We start from the raw sequence: 15,218 nt of genomic DNA, 5'->3' as shown, positions 1-15,218 counted from the left end.
GGTATCAAAATATGGAAACTGAATATAAAGTACTACGTTTTTAATTGTAATATCCATTCCATGAATTATTACCATAAAATTCCTTGTTTATTGATGTTTACTTCATCGAATTTGTTTCCACTACAGATGCTGACTTATTTGCGCCTGTGTCTTGCCCGGAGTGCTGATGTGCCGTTGAAGAAACGTGAAGTTATCCAGCATCCTTCTCAGTTTACCCCGCTGATCAGTAGATATTTGCGTCACCTCCGCCTAACTCAGGCTGGCTGCGAGACGTTGGATCAGTACCTGAGCTTGATTCACCAACTTTTGACAGCGAGTCCGAGTATTGTACCACTGGCCTGTCTTCTAGAAATACTAGGCAGTGTGCCCGACCTACTAGCAGAAAAGTTTACTGATAAACTCAGCTGGTTCAAGGTTATCAATTTTACTTGTTTTTATGTCTACTTAAACCTAAAAATACACAAAAGGGTTTCCAGGCTACTTTCAAAAACAAAAATCATGAACATCTCTAATAACGTTTTGACGCTTTTGGAACGATTTTTATGAAACTAAACAATGCCGGACATCGCCTTGGCACCTTGTATTTAAATTTTTTACGCAGGAGTCGTACAGACGTACGAGGTGGGAGTTGCTAACAGAACTGCAGATTTTGTATGATTGATCGATGAAAACTGTGCAATTTCCATTGAGGTTATTTGTTTTGAAATTTATGTTTTTCCGTTTTTAGAAACAAATGGCCTTGAAATCGCATCTAAATTTTTTTTTGATCTACGTTACTGGCTGGATTATTGCCAAATAATGTTCTGATTATTCTGAATACAGTTAAAATAAAGGCGTGTTTTACCTTGTATAGTATAACTTTGGAGTTTCCTATGTCGCCTGATAAGTTGTCTGGTTCTGTTTCATTCTCATTTTCTTGCACACAAACTAGTCAGATTTGATGACGTCTGTGTGGTAGGATCACGAGAAAGTGTCCTGAAGCGTTTTGATGTAACAATATTTCCCAGACATTATCCGTTGTTTGCAGTTAAGGTTATGTCCTCGTTCCAGATTGAAGATGGCTGTCTTCTGTGATGAATGTTTGCTCTGATGATGGAGGCAGCAAGCACCTCAGAAATATCAGTAAATTTCTGCTAGACTACACAGCGCAGCATCCCAGAATACGTACATGCTTTAAAGGGTTAATGTCAGTGGTTTATAAATGGATTTACTATCTTGCAGGGACTCTTATTTTCTGCAAAGGAAGAAATACGTGAGACATCTGCGCTTTTGTATGGAATTATCATTGCTCACGGGCTTCGTGATTCGGCATACGAAGAAGCTGTGCAGGACCTGATAGGCTCTGTGAAGAGTAAAAATCCATTGGAGGCTCAGCATGGCTGCCTCTTGGCAACAGCACATGCTTTGGAGAGAAAGATTTGTGTGATGAAGAAAGATAATTTATTGGTTGACCTTTCTTCATGCGCTGTTTACAAAGGCGGAGTTGAGGCAATAGGTAATGGCTTATAATGACTAGAGATGTGAAATATATGAAATGTTGGCCAAGTTAATCATCGCGTAGAATATTTTAGAGTAACCGTGTGTCTGTGCAGAGTGGCCATTCTCTTCGAAGGCCGAGGCAACTCGTTTGTGAAGGGACTGAGGGTAAATGTAAGATACTTTTATGACAGGTGGTCTTCAGGCCAAATTTTAAACCAGGACCTCTCGAATATGAAGCAAGAGTTGACCGCTATGCTGACATTTGGCTGTGATCTTTTAAGGCAGTCTTTCCCTTAACTCCCATGTGTAGTTGGATTTAACGTAGCGCTTGATGGTTAAATGCATGGAGTATGATTTTCAAGGAATGCCGTCATCTCGTTCCACGTCTCCATCTTACTTCATCAAGTGAATGTTCAGGTCTCCATGGTGGTCAGTATGAAGATGTCTGTCTTCTGGGTCTTTGCGCCGTGCGGTTTGATAGAAGTTTACCGACATTTCAGAGGCCCTCGCTGCCTCCATGATGACGGAGGCAGCAAGAACCTCTGAAATGTCGGTAAACTACCAGACTAAATGGAATAACAACCCAGAAGACAGACATCTTCATCCTCTTATTTTACTGTTTAGTTTAGTAATTTTATTGTGTGGTATTTATATTACAACATCTTCAGTTTGCCAGTTGAATCATCAACATTCGATGCTTGTCTTGGCCGCCTGCATTGCTATTGGTGAACTGGCTCACTGTACCGCTCTACCACTTCCAAGTGGACCGTCATTGGTGTCAGCAGAGGATAGAAGTATGACTATGTCTAAGTTGGATTTGGTGAAGAAACTGTTTGCAGTCATGAATAATACGAAGCTTTCAACAAAGGTTAGCAATGGAAATTAAAAAAAAAAATTACAAGTTTGGTGACTGGTTTTGATTCGTAACAGATTGTTGAGGGATTTTATTTTTAGTGTTTGTTCAGGGAGGAACTGGGGTCCGACCGTCTTTAATCCAACAGACGGTGGATTTGTAGGGCTGGAGGTTAAACGGTTCAAAGCATGAATCTGACAATTTACTTTAAGAGCAACTTTGTGCGGTGTTTACGCTGAAGCAACAAACAAAATGTGACATCGTATCACACGTACATTTAAACAAGAGCAACTACATTTCTATTTTCTAAAAATATTGATGGATTAGATGACATTGCATACCCACATGTTGTATAATTTACACAACATTTTATGATCTACGTCTTTCGTTCCTGTTCCGAAAGAATACGTCTTTATGCATAAGTTTTTTTCTTCCGTTTAGTCATGTCGATACTACACTTCAGTACATTAAAATAATAAAAAATGAATAAAAAATACAAATTTTGAAATTCATTGTATGTGGAATATGAAACTACTTCACGCTTCCTTACTCCGTGGAGCCGAGTCCTTCGTGAGAAGCCAACAGTCACTCAGACACTCAAGAAGTTTCCAACCTTTTGTGGAATCTGGAGGTTCATCACCGTGAAAGGAAAGAAACAACAACAACAATAATCGTAATAATAATGCATAAAATACCTTAGTCATTTCCATATTAAATTTTCCAGGTAAAGGAGCATGCTGCCAAAGCAGCCGGGTTCTTATGTGTCGGAGAAGAATTCCCACACAGTCGTGACATCATTCAAGGTTTCCTTGACATGGCAAAGGAGGTGAGTTTTGTAAATCTCCCTTATAATCTTTTCTTTGAATTGACGGTAATCCATCTGAAGTAATTTCCTACATTATGGACATTTTCATTTAAAACAATTTAAGATCATCATAAGGGAAAAAATTGTGGATCTCTTAAGTGAAATTAAAGAGGCATTGCTAATGCATTCATACTTATTTTCTTCTTATTCTTAACAGCATATTATAGTAATCTTATTTTCATGAAATATATTCTAATTCCATTCTTTTATCTTAGACTCGGGATGTGGAAGTTCACTTCACTGCGGGGGAAGCTTTAGTTTGTTGCGTTCAGGGAGTCATGTCTCCATTTGCTCGTGACGTGTGGACGACTCTTGAATCAGAATACGAGCCGCAAGGCTTGGATGGCATTCTTGCTGCTCGAAACAAGGATCTACAGTGGTTGCTTGACGAACTTCTCAACAAGTTTGCCCCTGATCCACATCCAAACTCAAAACAGGTCTGTATGTTTAGTCGTGAAGACCCACGAAATGTCTTCTGCGTAAGTTGCGTACACTTTGAGTCGTCAGAGTAATTACACGCACTCGTTATCAAAATGAGCAACATAATTTTTGAGATGATCTGTGACCATGTCCTTATTCTGCACTAACAAAGTTAATTTTTAAGTTAAGGCAATGGGTCTTTCCATAGCTGAAGTGGCCGGTCATCAATTTTTTCACCACGGAAGGCCTGGGTTTGTGCTCTGGAGAGTCCGCATGTAATTTGTGTTGAACAAAATGGCCCTCGTCAGTATCATTCTACCGCTGCTCCATTTTCACTCATATATCATCTGGGGGATGGACAGTTACGCTGTTGGCAGCCGCAATTCCACAGAGACAAATCTGATATCATCACGACCATAAAAACAACAGTTGCAAATGGAGTTTCCTGCTCGTGTGCCTACGTCATCGTTATCTTCTCCGTCAAAGTTTTAATCTGTGTAGCTGAGTGGGCTCCTGGCGGATCAGGCGATTTAAATGCACAGAATCGACAATTATACAGGAGTTCACAACTTTAAAGTGAGATTGTGTACGAGGTCCTGTGTTATAAGATGCTAATATGCAATTTGAACGGTGAACTTGAAATCTTTTCTTCGCAGGCGACGGGAATCTGGCTGCTTGCCCTATTGAAGCACTGCCCAAAACGTGAACCTGTCAAGCAGAGACTAGATGCAATGCAGACAACATTTATGGACCTTCTGTCAGAAAACAGTGGTAATTTTTCGTGCTGTCGATTCTTAGAATTCATATTGCAATGAATTTTAGTGTGATAAAGAATTTTAATTTTATTAGAGATTACTTGTTACATCTATTTGATAATGTATGACTTTTTTTTAGTTTATCAGTATTATTGCTTTTTAAAGAACACCTGGACTGGGTTGATACACTAAATGATACCAGCAGGTGCAGTTAAATGAAAAGTGGGGTACTTCGGACTAGAAGCACTTTACCATATAAATCTAGGACGAAATAAAGCTTTAGAAATGGACAGATTCTTAGGTAGCGTAGTACCAACTAGAGACTATTTCCTGAAGTCTCATATTTTGCTGTAGCGTATCTTATTTGTTCAGAGAGATAACTGCCTACAGTAGCAGTTCTCAGCCCTTTGGTTCTCACGGCACGCTTCGGAAATTAATTTTTCTGTGATACGCTAGAATTAGAATAGAAAACTAAAATCTATAATAAACGTACATGTATTTTCAGGGACACTACTTGTAATAATTATTTTTTTAACTTTATCCATTTTGCTTTTTTCAGTAACAAATATTTCTTCAACTTATGAACAGAACTTCAGCAATAACTATTTGTTCATGTCGTGTAATGTTTGTTTTTTCTTGTAGATATTGTCCAGGATGTAGCATCAAAAGGTTTGGGCCTGGTGTATGACTGTGGTGATGATGAGTCTCGCAGTCGTCTTGTTACTCAATTGCTGGACCAGCTGACATCGGGGCGTCGCAGCGTGACACAAGTCACCGGCGATACAAAACTGTTCGAGGAAGGAGCACTTGGAAAATCACCGACGGGGTAAAATAAATCTCTGTGCGATTTGACGTCGTCACGGCTGTGAGTCCGTGAAGATGGCTGTCTTCTGGGTTGTCGTGCCGTGTAGTCTGGTACAAGTTTACCAGCATCTCAAGGGTCCTTGCTGCCTCCATCAGTGATGGAGGCACTGCAACCCAGACGACAGCCACCTTAAAATAATTCTTGTTTACTTTTCTTTGCTATTTTCAGAAGGAGTGAAGTTCGTTGAGGCCTGAATTGACAGATATTTTTGTGCCTCTGGGTTCGTTTATTGAATCAAACTTTGAATATTTAAATCTTTCTGCGACACTTCACAGGCACCTTCATAATTATCTTCCAATGCAACGCATTTAATGCTGACGCTGTCTTGCGCACGTCATATACTCTGTACGTGAAAATGAAACGGCGTGATCTACGTCAGTGAACACGGGAACAAGAAAGTTTCTTACAAAATAAACTTCTAAAGCGGGAAAGCGTTATAAAGGAGGACTTGCAGGAAATGTTTATATTATTCTTATGAGAATTTCGGCTGGACTTTGAAAACCAAACTTCTTATATGGGAAAATTTAATATCTGGGAAACATTGTAGTTTGTTATTTTGCGTTACTTTGTATCGGCTCCTGTTTCAGAATTCCGTGCTTCCTTCTCTCTCCTGTTTAAAAATACAGTAGTACCTTTATTTGTTCAAACTCGTGAGACTCAAATTTTGGATAGTATTACATTTAAATTGCTCATTTGTTATGCGAGAATTTTCTGTTGATGTTACGTATATACTTTACTTATTTATTAATATTCGATACATAATTATTACAGATGTAGTCTTGTAAACCTTTGTTACTCGTTATGATACCCACATATTTTTTGTTTCAGTGGTAACTTATCAACGTACAAGGAACTGTGTTCTCTGGCTTCTGACTTGAACAAGCCTGATCTTATATACAAGTTTATGCAACTTGCTAATCACAATGCTATTTGGAATTCAAAGAAGGTATTAATTGTTATTAGTGTGAAGTTATTATGTCGTGTGGTATAGTATGAAATACGAGCACCTATATTATGTTACTGACTCATTTGCTGTTGTTTTCGCTGTTGCGCGATATAAAATTTTTGACATTCGTGCAGCAGCGTTACAGTGAATCGCATGTTAATTTAATTTAATTTTATTGACTTATTCTTCTACTATGACGTCTCAAAGTTAAGGGCTTCGGCAACTGGGTTTAATTACCTGATAAGTGTTTACTCATGTTCACTTGTTACAGGTCTTCCTCAGTGTATTTAAATTGCAGGATTAATAATGTGCCCTGTGTCTAAAAGTATAATTTAGATCTATTACACAATTAGTTATAATTGAGATTTAATTTAAAACTTTGGAAATTTTACGAGGTCGTGTCCATGTGGCGACGGCCGAGGCGGTAAATGAAGCCGCTCCGAGTGCCGACGTATTTGTGTGTTATTGGGCTGTCGTTATCTGCGTAGGGCGCAGCATTTGGCTTCTCAACTATAGCGTCGTTAGCCGGGGAGCAGCTGTCTCAGTATCTGCCTGTTGTTATTCCACGGTTGTACCGTTATCAGTTTGACCCAACTCCAAAGATTCAGAACTCCATGACCAGTATATGGCACGCTATCGTACCGGAGACGCAGAAAACTGTGAGTAGCAACATATTAATTATTTTTGTTGTGTTCCATAATGAAATAAATTGGTACAGTCTGTTACTGAAAGCGTTTGGGAGGCTTGAATATAAAAGGCGGTGATTTCTGTATCATTCTTTAATCTTGTTCTTGTGTCTTTCACTGTTTTCTTGTCATTATTTATGTTTAGATTGACCTCTATCACAAGGAAATTCTGGCTGATCTATTGGCGAACTTAACGGCGCCGCAGTGGCGCGTCCGCTTGTCTTGCTGTCTCGCTCTGGCGGACTTCCTTCGAGGCGGTGGCAGCAGAAGTATGAGTGACTGCGTGGACAGTCTTCCATTATTGTGGACGCAGCTGTTGCGGGTCATGGACGATGTTCATGAGGGGACGAGACATGCGGCAGAAAATACTACTAAAGTGTTATCGAAGGTTTGTCATTTGTTACAGTATTATATTTTTTGTTGCTATGTTTGATTTTACTTAGAGATATGTAAACACTTCAATGTAAACTTTACTCGAAGTTTGTTTCAGTTTGGTAGTACTGTTTAATGTATGAATTGAATTGTATGGGTCGCGGGGAATAAGGTCAGATTTCAGGCTCTTGCACCGGTGAGTACGAACGTCATTGACTTCTGGGATGTCACGCCGTATTATATTAAATTCTGTCAGTGGCTCCGGATCGACGTTGAAGTATACTCTTCCCGAAGATTTCTGTCCTTTGGGACGTTGCGCCACGTAGTTTGGTACAAGTTCACTGACATTTCAGAAGCGCTTGCTGCCTGCGTCAGGGCGTCCTGATGGTTGAATTTAATATACTTATCTGTATTAAAATTTAGAAGCACCAAACTTTCTCATTCTTTAGAGATCTTTATTTGCGTAATCTTATCTCACTCTCTCGATGAAGTGGTGCATCTTGAATAATTCATATGTCTTTTCCAGTTGTGTGTTCGTTGTTGTGACGTGAGCAACGGGAAGGCGGGTGAGGAAATGGTGCGAACTATCCTGCCTGTCCTCCTTAATTCAGGAATCTGTAATACTGTGTCCGAAGTACGGGCGATCAGGTACGGAATTTAGCCGTTCATTTAATGATTCTTGTCTGACTACGTCGCCAGAAGGAGGACATAGCTCAAATCATTTTTGGATTCTGTGTGTTTGTAGGAGTATCCATTTTTTTAAAATTAAAGGTAGGTTGCTTTGTGTGGGGCATTGAATTTTTTTTTGAGCTCGTATTCTGTTGCTTATCTGTCGTTATTGTAAGAGCAGGTTCATTGTTTCTCACATGAAATATTCGAGTACTTTCTTTCATTAATTACAAGATCATTGTTGGTGGTCTTCTGGGTTGTGGTGACGTGTGGCCTTACAGGTGGGCGTCAACATTTCTGACGCATATGCTGTTTCTGCAGGTCTTCCGCCAGATGGCACCACAAGCCAGGAGGCCATCATTAATGTCTTAACTGCCACGAAAACCTCAAATCCTACATATTTAAATATGTTGTTTGCTCATTTGTAGTTTACAAACTATATCGCAGCTAGTGGGATCGGCTGGGAATCTTCTAAAACCTCATCTTCCTCTTCTTATTCCTGCTCTCCTTGAAGCTACGGGAGAACTGGAATCTCGTGGCCTCAGCCAACTTAGCGTACAATTTGGGGCAGAAAGGCAGACGCAGGAAGTCATAGATTCCGTGAGAGCGTCAGTAGCTAAGAGTCATTACACCACTGAGACAGTAGCAAAGGTAATTAAAAGAATTTTAATTAAGGAACCACGCATGCGTGTATGTCTGTTTGATTAGTCGTTTAATCGTAAGTAAATGTGCGTGGTACTTGGGCCCGCTTTCATTTGGCTGCCCCAAAGTGCCACGATGATCTATACCAGGACAGCTTTACTTGAACGTGAACAATGTAGCGATCTGTTTCCATGATTAATAATTTCCGTTGGTAGAAATTCTGGCGACATAAAATTCTGCCGTTGTGTTAACACAGTTTTGCCTCGTGCCATATAAATGTGTAATCATCTGAGGTCTGCTACCAGCGCCAATCCTCTTACGTATGTAGACTCTGAACAAAGTGTCCTGGTTCCGTCCGCCTTCCAGCGCTACAATTTTGTAATTTGGGAAGCTGTGATTGCGGCTGCCACAGAATGTTTCTGATTAACAGTGTCTCCAGTACGTGGATGCCAGCATTTTGGGCGATCTGATTCCGAAGGTGCTGGAGTTGATGAAAAGTTCAGTGGGACTTGGAACAAGAGTGGCATGTGTGCACCTGATAGTTTTGTTGTCTTATCATCTCAAGCATGAACTGCAGCCATACACAGGTATGCAGACTTTTATCAAAGTACAGGCTGGGCCAAAAGTCATTACTTTTTGTCATGTGACACTTTGCACTACGGGCATCTAGTGGCGGACGGACCGCTTGTCTGCCCAACCTGATGGAACAAGGTCACGTTTTTTTGCCATGCGTTGCGATTTCTTGATTACATTCGAGGACTTTTGGCCCATTCTGCGTGTTTTAGTAGTTTGTTAATTTGGCTCCTTACACTGCGTGGTTTTGCTGTTGGCTCACGTATTATTTTGTTACTCCGTTTTATTCCATTTTAGGAATTTAATGTCGGTCACCAGATGTGTATGTAATTCCTGTGTAAGACTTGATACTTTAGTGGAACATGAATGTTATAAAATTTTCTCGATCATTCAGATGCGTTAGTCTTGAGTCGAATGCCGCCGTTTTGAACACTAGCTCTTTCTCCGTCTTTGGGGTAAGTTTGAGGAATGACCAAAATAATGCTGCCCTCTCCTTATTGGTGCGTTATGTTACTGGGGGGGCGGAGTCAGGTTATATTAGTATGATGTGAAATAACGTAACACAACTGAAGCTTTTCAGATCTCTGCTGCAATTTTAGAGAATAATAATTTCTAGACTGGGATTTCATAAAACTTGTTTTATGAAAAGACTAATTCTCATTATTTCCGTACGTAACAGGGAAACTTCTGGCCGCCCTTTTGAATGGCCTGACAGACAGAAACGCCGCAGTTCGAAAGAATTACGCCGTTACTATCGGCCACCTCGTTAGCACAGCGAAGGATTCTAGTCTGGAGAAGCTCTTTGCTAAGATACAGACTTGGTACTTTGAGAAGGAAGGTAAGGAGAGTTCACATATCTCACTGTTGTTCTGAGGATAAACACAGTTTTGGGCGGGCGTTACGTTATTTTGTTGCAGAAAATTGAATTTATGTTCATTTAAATTATTTGTGTTTGCAGATGAATCAGTGCGATCTGCTTGCGCGTACACGTTACAAGCAATTGGTCAGCACAATCAAGACGTCCTGAAGGAACACAGTTCAGTTGTTATACCATTAGTATTTTTTGCAATGCACGCTAATAAAATTCCAGGTAAGTCATGTTTCTGGCTTTGTTATCGATAGTCTTTCATTCCGCGTTCATAGTCGTCATCGCTGTGTCTTATTTTCGTAACTGCGACGTGCTTGCGGCCGTTAAAGAGTTAGCAAACCAGCTTTTATTACGCTTTGTAAGGACAGTGCACACCTCGTGGACTGACCGATGTGAATACAGCGGATTCTTTCATTGCAGATGGCAGTAGTGTCAGCGTGTGGGAAGATGTGTGGCATGAAGCAACTCCGGGGACAGAGTCAGGCATCAGGCAGCATGCAGCTGAGATTTGCGAGCTTCTGAAAGTTGCTTTAGAATCTCCGTCTTGGACAATGAAGGCTCAGGTGAACATAAACTGTATTTTTCTAATTTCCGAAATTTTCAAAATATTTGGCAGAGTTTTAATATTATACGAGATGATTCTTTACACGTGCTGCTATAAGGTCACGTCCTTACAACTATTAGAAGTCGTTGGTGTTTGTTTAGGCTGCAAACGCTGTTGGCACGGTGGCGACAAAGATTGGGCAGACGATGTCTGCTGAACGCCGTAATTCGCTGATTGATATCCTGGTGACGGGTTTGAATGGACGGACCTGGAACGGGAAGGAAAACTTGTTAAAGGCGTTGGCTACCATCTGCTCTAGTTGCAAGTATGTCTCAGAATATATTATTTTATGTCTCTTGCAGTGTGGTTTGTGACAATTACGTTAAAAATGTAGATATGCGATCACTTACATAAACTTAGTTATAAATAGGCCGTCGTGGTGATGTTTTTACTACCGTAAGAAGAAAGAATTTTGACTCGTAAGATGCGCCAGTGATTTACGTTAGTCCGTTAGTAGGCCTGGTTTCAGAACCCGGTTTAACGTGATGCAAGTTATAAATAAATTACTTTTATGACGAGCGGGGAAATGTTGTAAAGAATAAAATTTGTCATAAATAAACGTGCCACTTTGTGTCGTTTCAAGGTCAGAATTGAAGCAGGAGGAGTTTCGTCCCGTGGTGGATACTATAGTCGACGCCATGTTGAAGGAGTGTCGTAAGGAACAGCTTGCCTACAAGCAGCATGCTCTAAAAGCATTGGGGGATACTCTTTCGGCCTTAGATATTGATCGTTTTGACCAAGTTTATTCCATTGTCGAAGATACGTTAGCTAAGGTAAGTGTAGTCTAGTTTTATAAGGATGTAACTTAGCGGATTATGATCAAATGAGAGTGGGAATTGTAAGTAGTTTTAACAGTGGCAAAAAAATGTTAGTAATAAGAACTTGGCAGAGTTGAAATGAAAGCCGTCCATTTTTAAGTGGTATATTAAATTTTTATTTCTTTAAAATTTTTATTGCGTTTGATTCGGGGTTAGGATTGACTGACGTGCGGAAGGAAAGATTGTTTAAAACTGCAAGATATAGGAATATGACAGTTCAAGCACAGATTTCAGAATAAGCGCTGCGTGTTGTTGAAATCACAGTTCGAGGAGCTGATGTCAGATTGGTTTGCTTTTGGGTTAGGTTAGAATTTTGATAATGTACAAGCGGAAATATAAATTTTCGCATTTCTCGTCACAATTCTTCAACTGGACCAAGTAAAGAAATGAATAGGAAAGATATCTCCTCTATTGTACGTTTTAAGTATTATTATAGCAGCGGAGATACAATTACCCCCCTTTTTTTTAAATTTGCTCAGGGAAGTGGAACGGAGGAATCGGACGACGAAAGAAACTCGGAAGGAAACTCCAAGAGGCAGGCGATACTTACGCAGCTAACTGAGACTGTTTATGACACTCTTGGTAAAGCCTGGCCTAGCAACCATCTCACACAAGGTAAAGCCGCCATCAGATATCGTTTTCGTCCGTCTGCTGCGTCGTTACTTCATGTTCCACAAAACAGTGACTGCCCTTTAAGGCGCATGATTTTCAGATCAGAAGTTTACGAAATTATTTATTGAGCAGTGAACTTCGCTATTTACTCTTTCTTGCTGTGGTTCTAGTATAATTCATGCTATATAGCTCGATATATTTATTTTTCTCCATTTTAACGATAAAATTTAATTGTAATGAATGAAATAGCCACTAGAGATTTTCATACTAGGACTTTACTGTGTTTAACTTCCGTCGGCCACGTGTCCTGTGTTACGTGTGGTCCAGCTGCTGTGTATCACGCTGGCGCACCATTAATGTTAAATCCTCCACCCCCCCGAAATCCAAAACTCCTTTAAATAACGTTTAAAATTCACATCCTACCTCAGAGAATGGTTAACAAACTTCATATTTGAAAGAATCTTAAATTGTGTTAAAACACGATATCAGCATTTAATATGTAATTGGTACAGAATTGTCATTGTCGTCAATTTTTTGTTGTTGTTTCAGTTCGTTATCGTGAGCAGGTGTTGGAGCAGTGCGTGTCCTGCTTGGCTAACAGTACGAGACCCGTGCAGGTGGCTGTTGTGGCAGCCCTGGGTTGCTATGTTGATCGCTTGACTTTACTTAACAGCTCAATGATACTGGAAGATGCAGACGGAGAGGCGTTGCGTAGAATACTCGCAAAAGTATACCAGGCTTTAGAATTTGCGTTAGGTGAGTTATGATGTGTATTCAGTTTTTGTTTCTTTGTGGTTTTTCCCCCCGCTAGGATTGTTCCGTCATCTTTGGGCTGAATTATTGAAATTGCTGCGGACACAAAATAACTCTGAACTTGGGCAATGTCTCTCTAAGAGGGGAGGGGAAAGTGGAATGGGCGAGCAGGGGCAAGATGGCAAAGTCTCTCTGAGCGTGTGTAGTTTGACTGAGAAAATTTGTTGCCCATTTAATTTTGACGCGGTCGGTGGCGTTTTGATACGCTGACTTTCACGCTGCACTGTATTTTGTGAACTGAAGGAACTATTAAAACACCATCAATGCAGGCACATTCCTTAACCCGCGCACGCTACTTCTGCGGCCGAAACGCGATAATCTCTCGTCCGATAGCACTCGAGTGAGGACTCTATTGTCTGCCTGTGCTCCCCTCCCTCCCACGCATGCTTGCGACGGTCAACGAATCTCAGACCAGCTTCGGACTACTGATATGTAAGCTGACCTGCTGCGTCTGGCGCTAAACCGGCTCATTCTCGTGTGAGTTACGAGGCCTTGTTTCCTGCAGTTGTTGAGTAACCTGTGAACCAGTCAGTACGTGTTCTAACTGACGTCTCCATGTTTCAAAAGTGGAAATTCTTGCCACAGAGTTCGTTGATTTTTTAAACGGTTAGATGTTTTATAATTACTTGTTACAATTTTTGTCGCACTGTTTGATTAGTATCCAGTTTTTTTGGATGTCTTGTATACTGAAACGAAATGCATTCGTTTACAAACTGATCAAGATTTTAGTTTTTGAATTGGGTGAAGTGATCGCTGTGTCATTTCTTTCTTGCAGGTGTACTGAAGCATACGAGACTGAGAAAAGAGGCTTTAAATGTTTTATATTTGTTAGGAAAAAAATTGAGAGGTAAGTCGCTTTAACTTCAGAATGATACCTCGTACTTGTGCTTATGTATGCGCTCTGCGAATTTATTTTCGCTTTGTTTCGTTAACTATTCTTTTTTCTTCTAGCATAATTTCCATTTTGTACAGTCATATCATAATTAAAATTTTTCAGAAACAGAAATTGATAGAACAAATTTTGTTTCTAAATGTTGATATTTTTTTTACTTTCAGCTCTGAATCAGGCAGATGAATTGCGCGGCTTGTCTGCGACATTTGGACCGTTGCTGGAAGAATGCGTTAAAGATAACGCTCCAGAAATCAAATCTAGAGTCGTTGACATCAAGAATTTATTAAAATCATGAGCTTACGGCCCTAACCGGTTAGTAAACTATTTGTTTTCATGTTTGGAATATAAAACTGTGGGACCATAGATTTACTGCGTCTGCCATGTGTACGGATCGTTGGTTAATTTAAGATGTTATATAAAAATTAATAACGCTTTCTTGTGATAAAATTCTTACGTTCTCATAATAGAAACGCTTGACGGTAAAGAGTTCAGAAAGGGCGCGGACTTACGTAACCGTGAAAAAGTTTATGTTGGAAATGTCAACTCTTCTACAGACGTTGCAAGCGGTGAGAAGTAATTTATTATAACCTTAATTTAAATTATACACCTCTTTTAATGTGGATAACGGATTAACGGAATGTCTTGTGAGATTGTCGAGAGCTTCGGACTGAAGAACCTTGACAGATGCTGGATATTAATGAAAAACGGAGAACGCATTTTAGTATTCGGGACTTTCGTAGGATGGAAGTTGAGATATCTTCTGGGTTGTTGTGCTTTGTAGTCTACACAACATGGAACGTACGGCATCTGACGGTACTCGTGTCCGCTCAGTCATCTCCATACAGAACTTTGTTGATGAATGTTAATCAGTGAAATGTCAGAAATTAAATCATCGTACGCTGTTTATTCTACGCTGATATCACGTTCCTGCACCATGCCACTTTAACGGCTGTAATTCAGAGACTTCTAGTGCCGGAAGTACGAAGCGGAGATGTCTGATTGAATTGATGCAGGTAGTTCACGCTGCTTGTTCGTCACAAAATGAATGGAAACGTTACCTTTCAACGCATCCTCGCATCGTCAGAGACGATCGTTCTGTTCTGATGCTGTACGAAAAGTCATTATTCGAGAAGACTTTGATTACGAGATTTATAAAATGCTTTCAGACGCACCGTAGTCCGTGTACGTAACTGCTGCAAAGTTTTCCATTTGAGTTTGTTTATTTACACAAACATAAAAATGAAATTGTTGCTGGCTTTTGAAGATGGAGATATACACGTGAATGAGCGGCACGTCCGATATCCCAGTCGTCGTGTCGTGATTCACCCCTCTCATGTCAGAAATTTGTCGTTCGTTGAAACTAGCCTGCAACGTAAACCGCTCGTAATTTGAGGCAATCTTAAAATGGCATAAACCATTCGAGTGCCGTGGCTTATTGTAACAATCATGTATGCAAAAGTAGAATAAAACGAGGTTTATAAATTTA

The 15,218-nt window shown here is 40.1% G+C and overlaps 1 protein-coding gene across 3 annotated transcripts in view; it reads left to right on the top strand.

Moving 5' to 3' along the window:
* The window catches only part of LOC110835255 (proteasome adapter and scaffold protein ECM29), a 35,320-nt gene extending 20,102 nt beyond the window's left edge, over nucleotides 1-15,218 (top strand). For all 3 annotated transcript variants that reach the window (XM_087359412.1, XM_087359413.1, XM_022075285.2), the window contains 22 exons: nucleotides 127-414; nucleotides 1,222-1,495; nucleotides 2,148-2,347; nucleotides 3,057-3,158; nucleotides 3,413-3,634; nucleotides 4,274-4,388; nucleotides 5,015-5,198; nucleotides 6,066-6,183; nucleotides 6,672-6,842; nucleotides 7,015-7,257; nucleotides 7,768-7,889; nucleotides 8,339-8,561; nucleotides 8,983-9,139; nucleotides 9,805-9,963; nucleotides 10,084-10,215; nucleotides 10,414-10,556; nucleotides 10,699-10,862; nucleotides 11,181-11,370; nucleotides 11,895-12,030; nucleotides 12,577-12,783; nucleotides 13,616-13,687; nucleotides 13,897-15,218. In XM_087359412.1, coding sequence (XP_087215538.1) covers nucleotides 127-414; nucleotides 1,222-1,495; nucleotides 2,148-2,347; nucleotides 3,057-3,158; nucleotides 3,413-3,634; nucleotides 4,274-4,388; nucleotides 5,015-5,198; nucleotides 6,066-6,183; nucleotides 6,672-6,842; nucleotides 7,015-7,257; nucleotides 7,768-7,889; nucleotides 8,339-8,561; nucleotides 8,983-9,139; nucleotides 9,805-9,963; nucleotides 10,084-10,215; nucleotides 10,414-10,556; nucleotides 10,699-10,862; nucleotides 11,181-11,370; nucleotides 11,895-12,030; nucleotides 12,577-12,783; nucleotides 13,616-13,687; nucleotides 13,897-14,027 — 3,753 coding nt within the window. In that variant the 3' untranslated portion in view covers nucleotides 14,028-15,218. The remainder of the gene's footprint in view (nucleotides 1-126; nucleotides 415-1,221; nucleotides 1,496-2,147; nucleotides 2,348-3,056; nucleotides 3,159-3,412; nucleotides 3,635-4,273; nucleotides 4,389-5,014; nucleotides 5,199-6,065; nucleotides 6,184-6,671; nucleotides 6,843-7,014; nucleotides 7,258-7,767; nucleotides 7,890-8,338; nucleotides 8,562-8,982; nucleotides 9,140-9,804; nucleotides 9,964-10,083; nucleotides 10,216-10,413; nucleotides 10,557-10,698; nucleotides 10,863-11,180; nucleotides 11,371-11,894; nucleotides 12,031-12,576; nucleotides 12,784-13,615; nucleotides 13,688-13,896) is intronic.

Source organism: Zootermopsis nevadensis, unplaced genomic scaffold (genome assembly GCF_977971745.1).
Source record: "Zootermopsis nevadensis isolate Lab colony 2312 unplaced genomic scaffold, Znev_1.0 Znev_ptg000031l, whole genome shotgun sequence".
In the NCBI taxonomy this organism is placed as follows: Eukaryota; Metazoa; Arthropoda; class Insecta; order Blattodea; family Termopsidae; genus Zootermopsis; species Zootermopsis nevadensis.
Note: the sequence above shows the minus strand (reverse complement) of the source record. Positions and strands in the feature narration are given on the sequence as shown.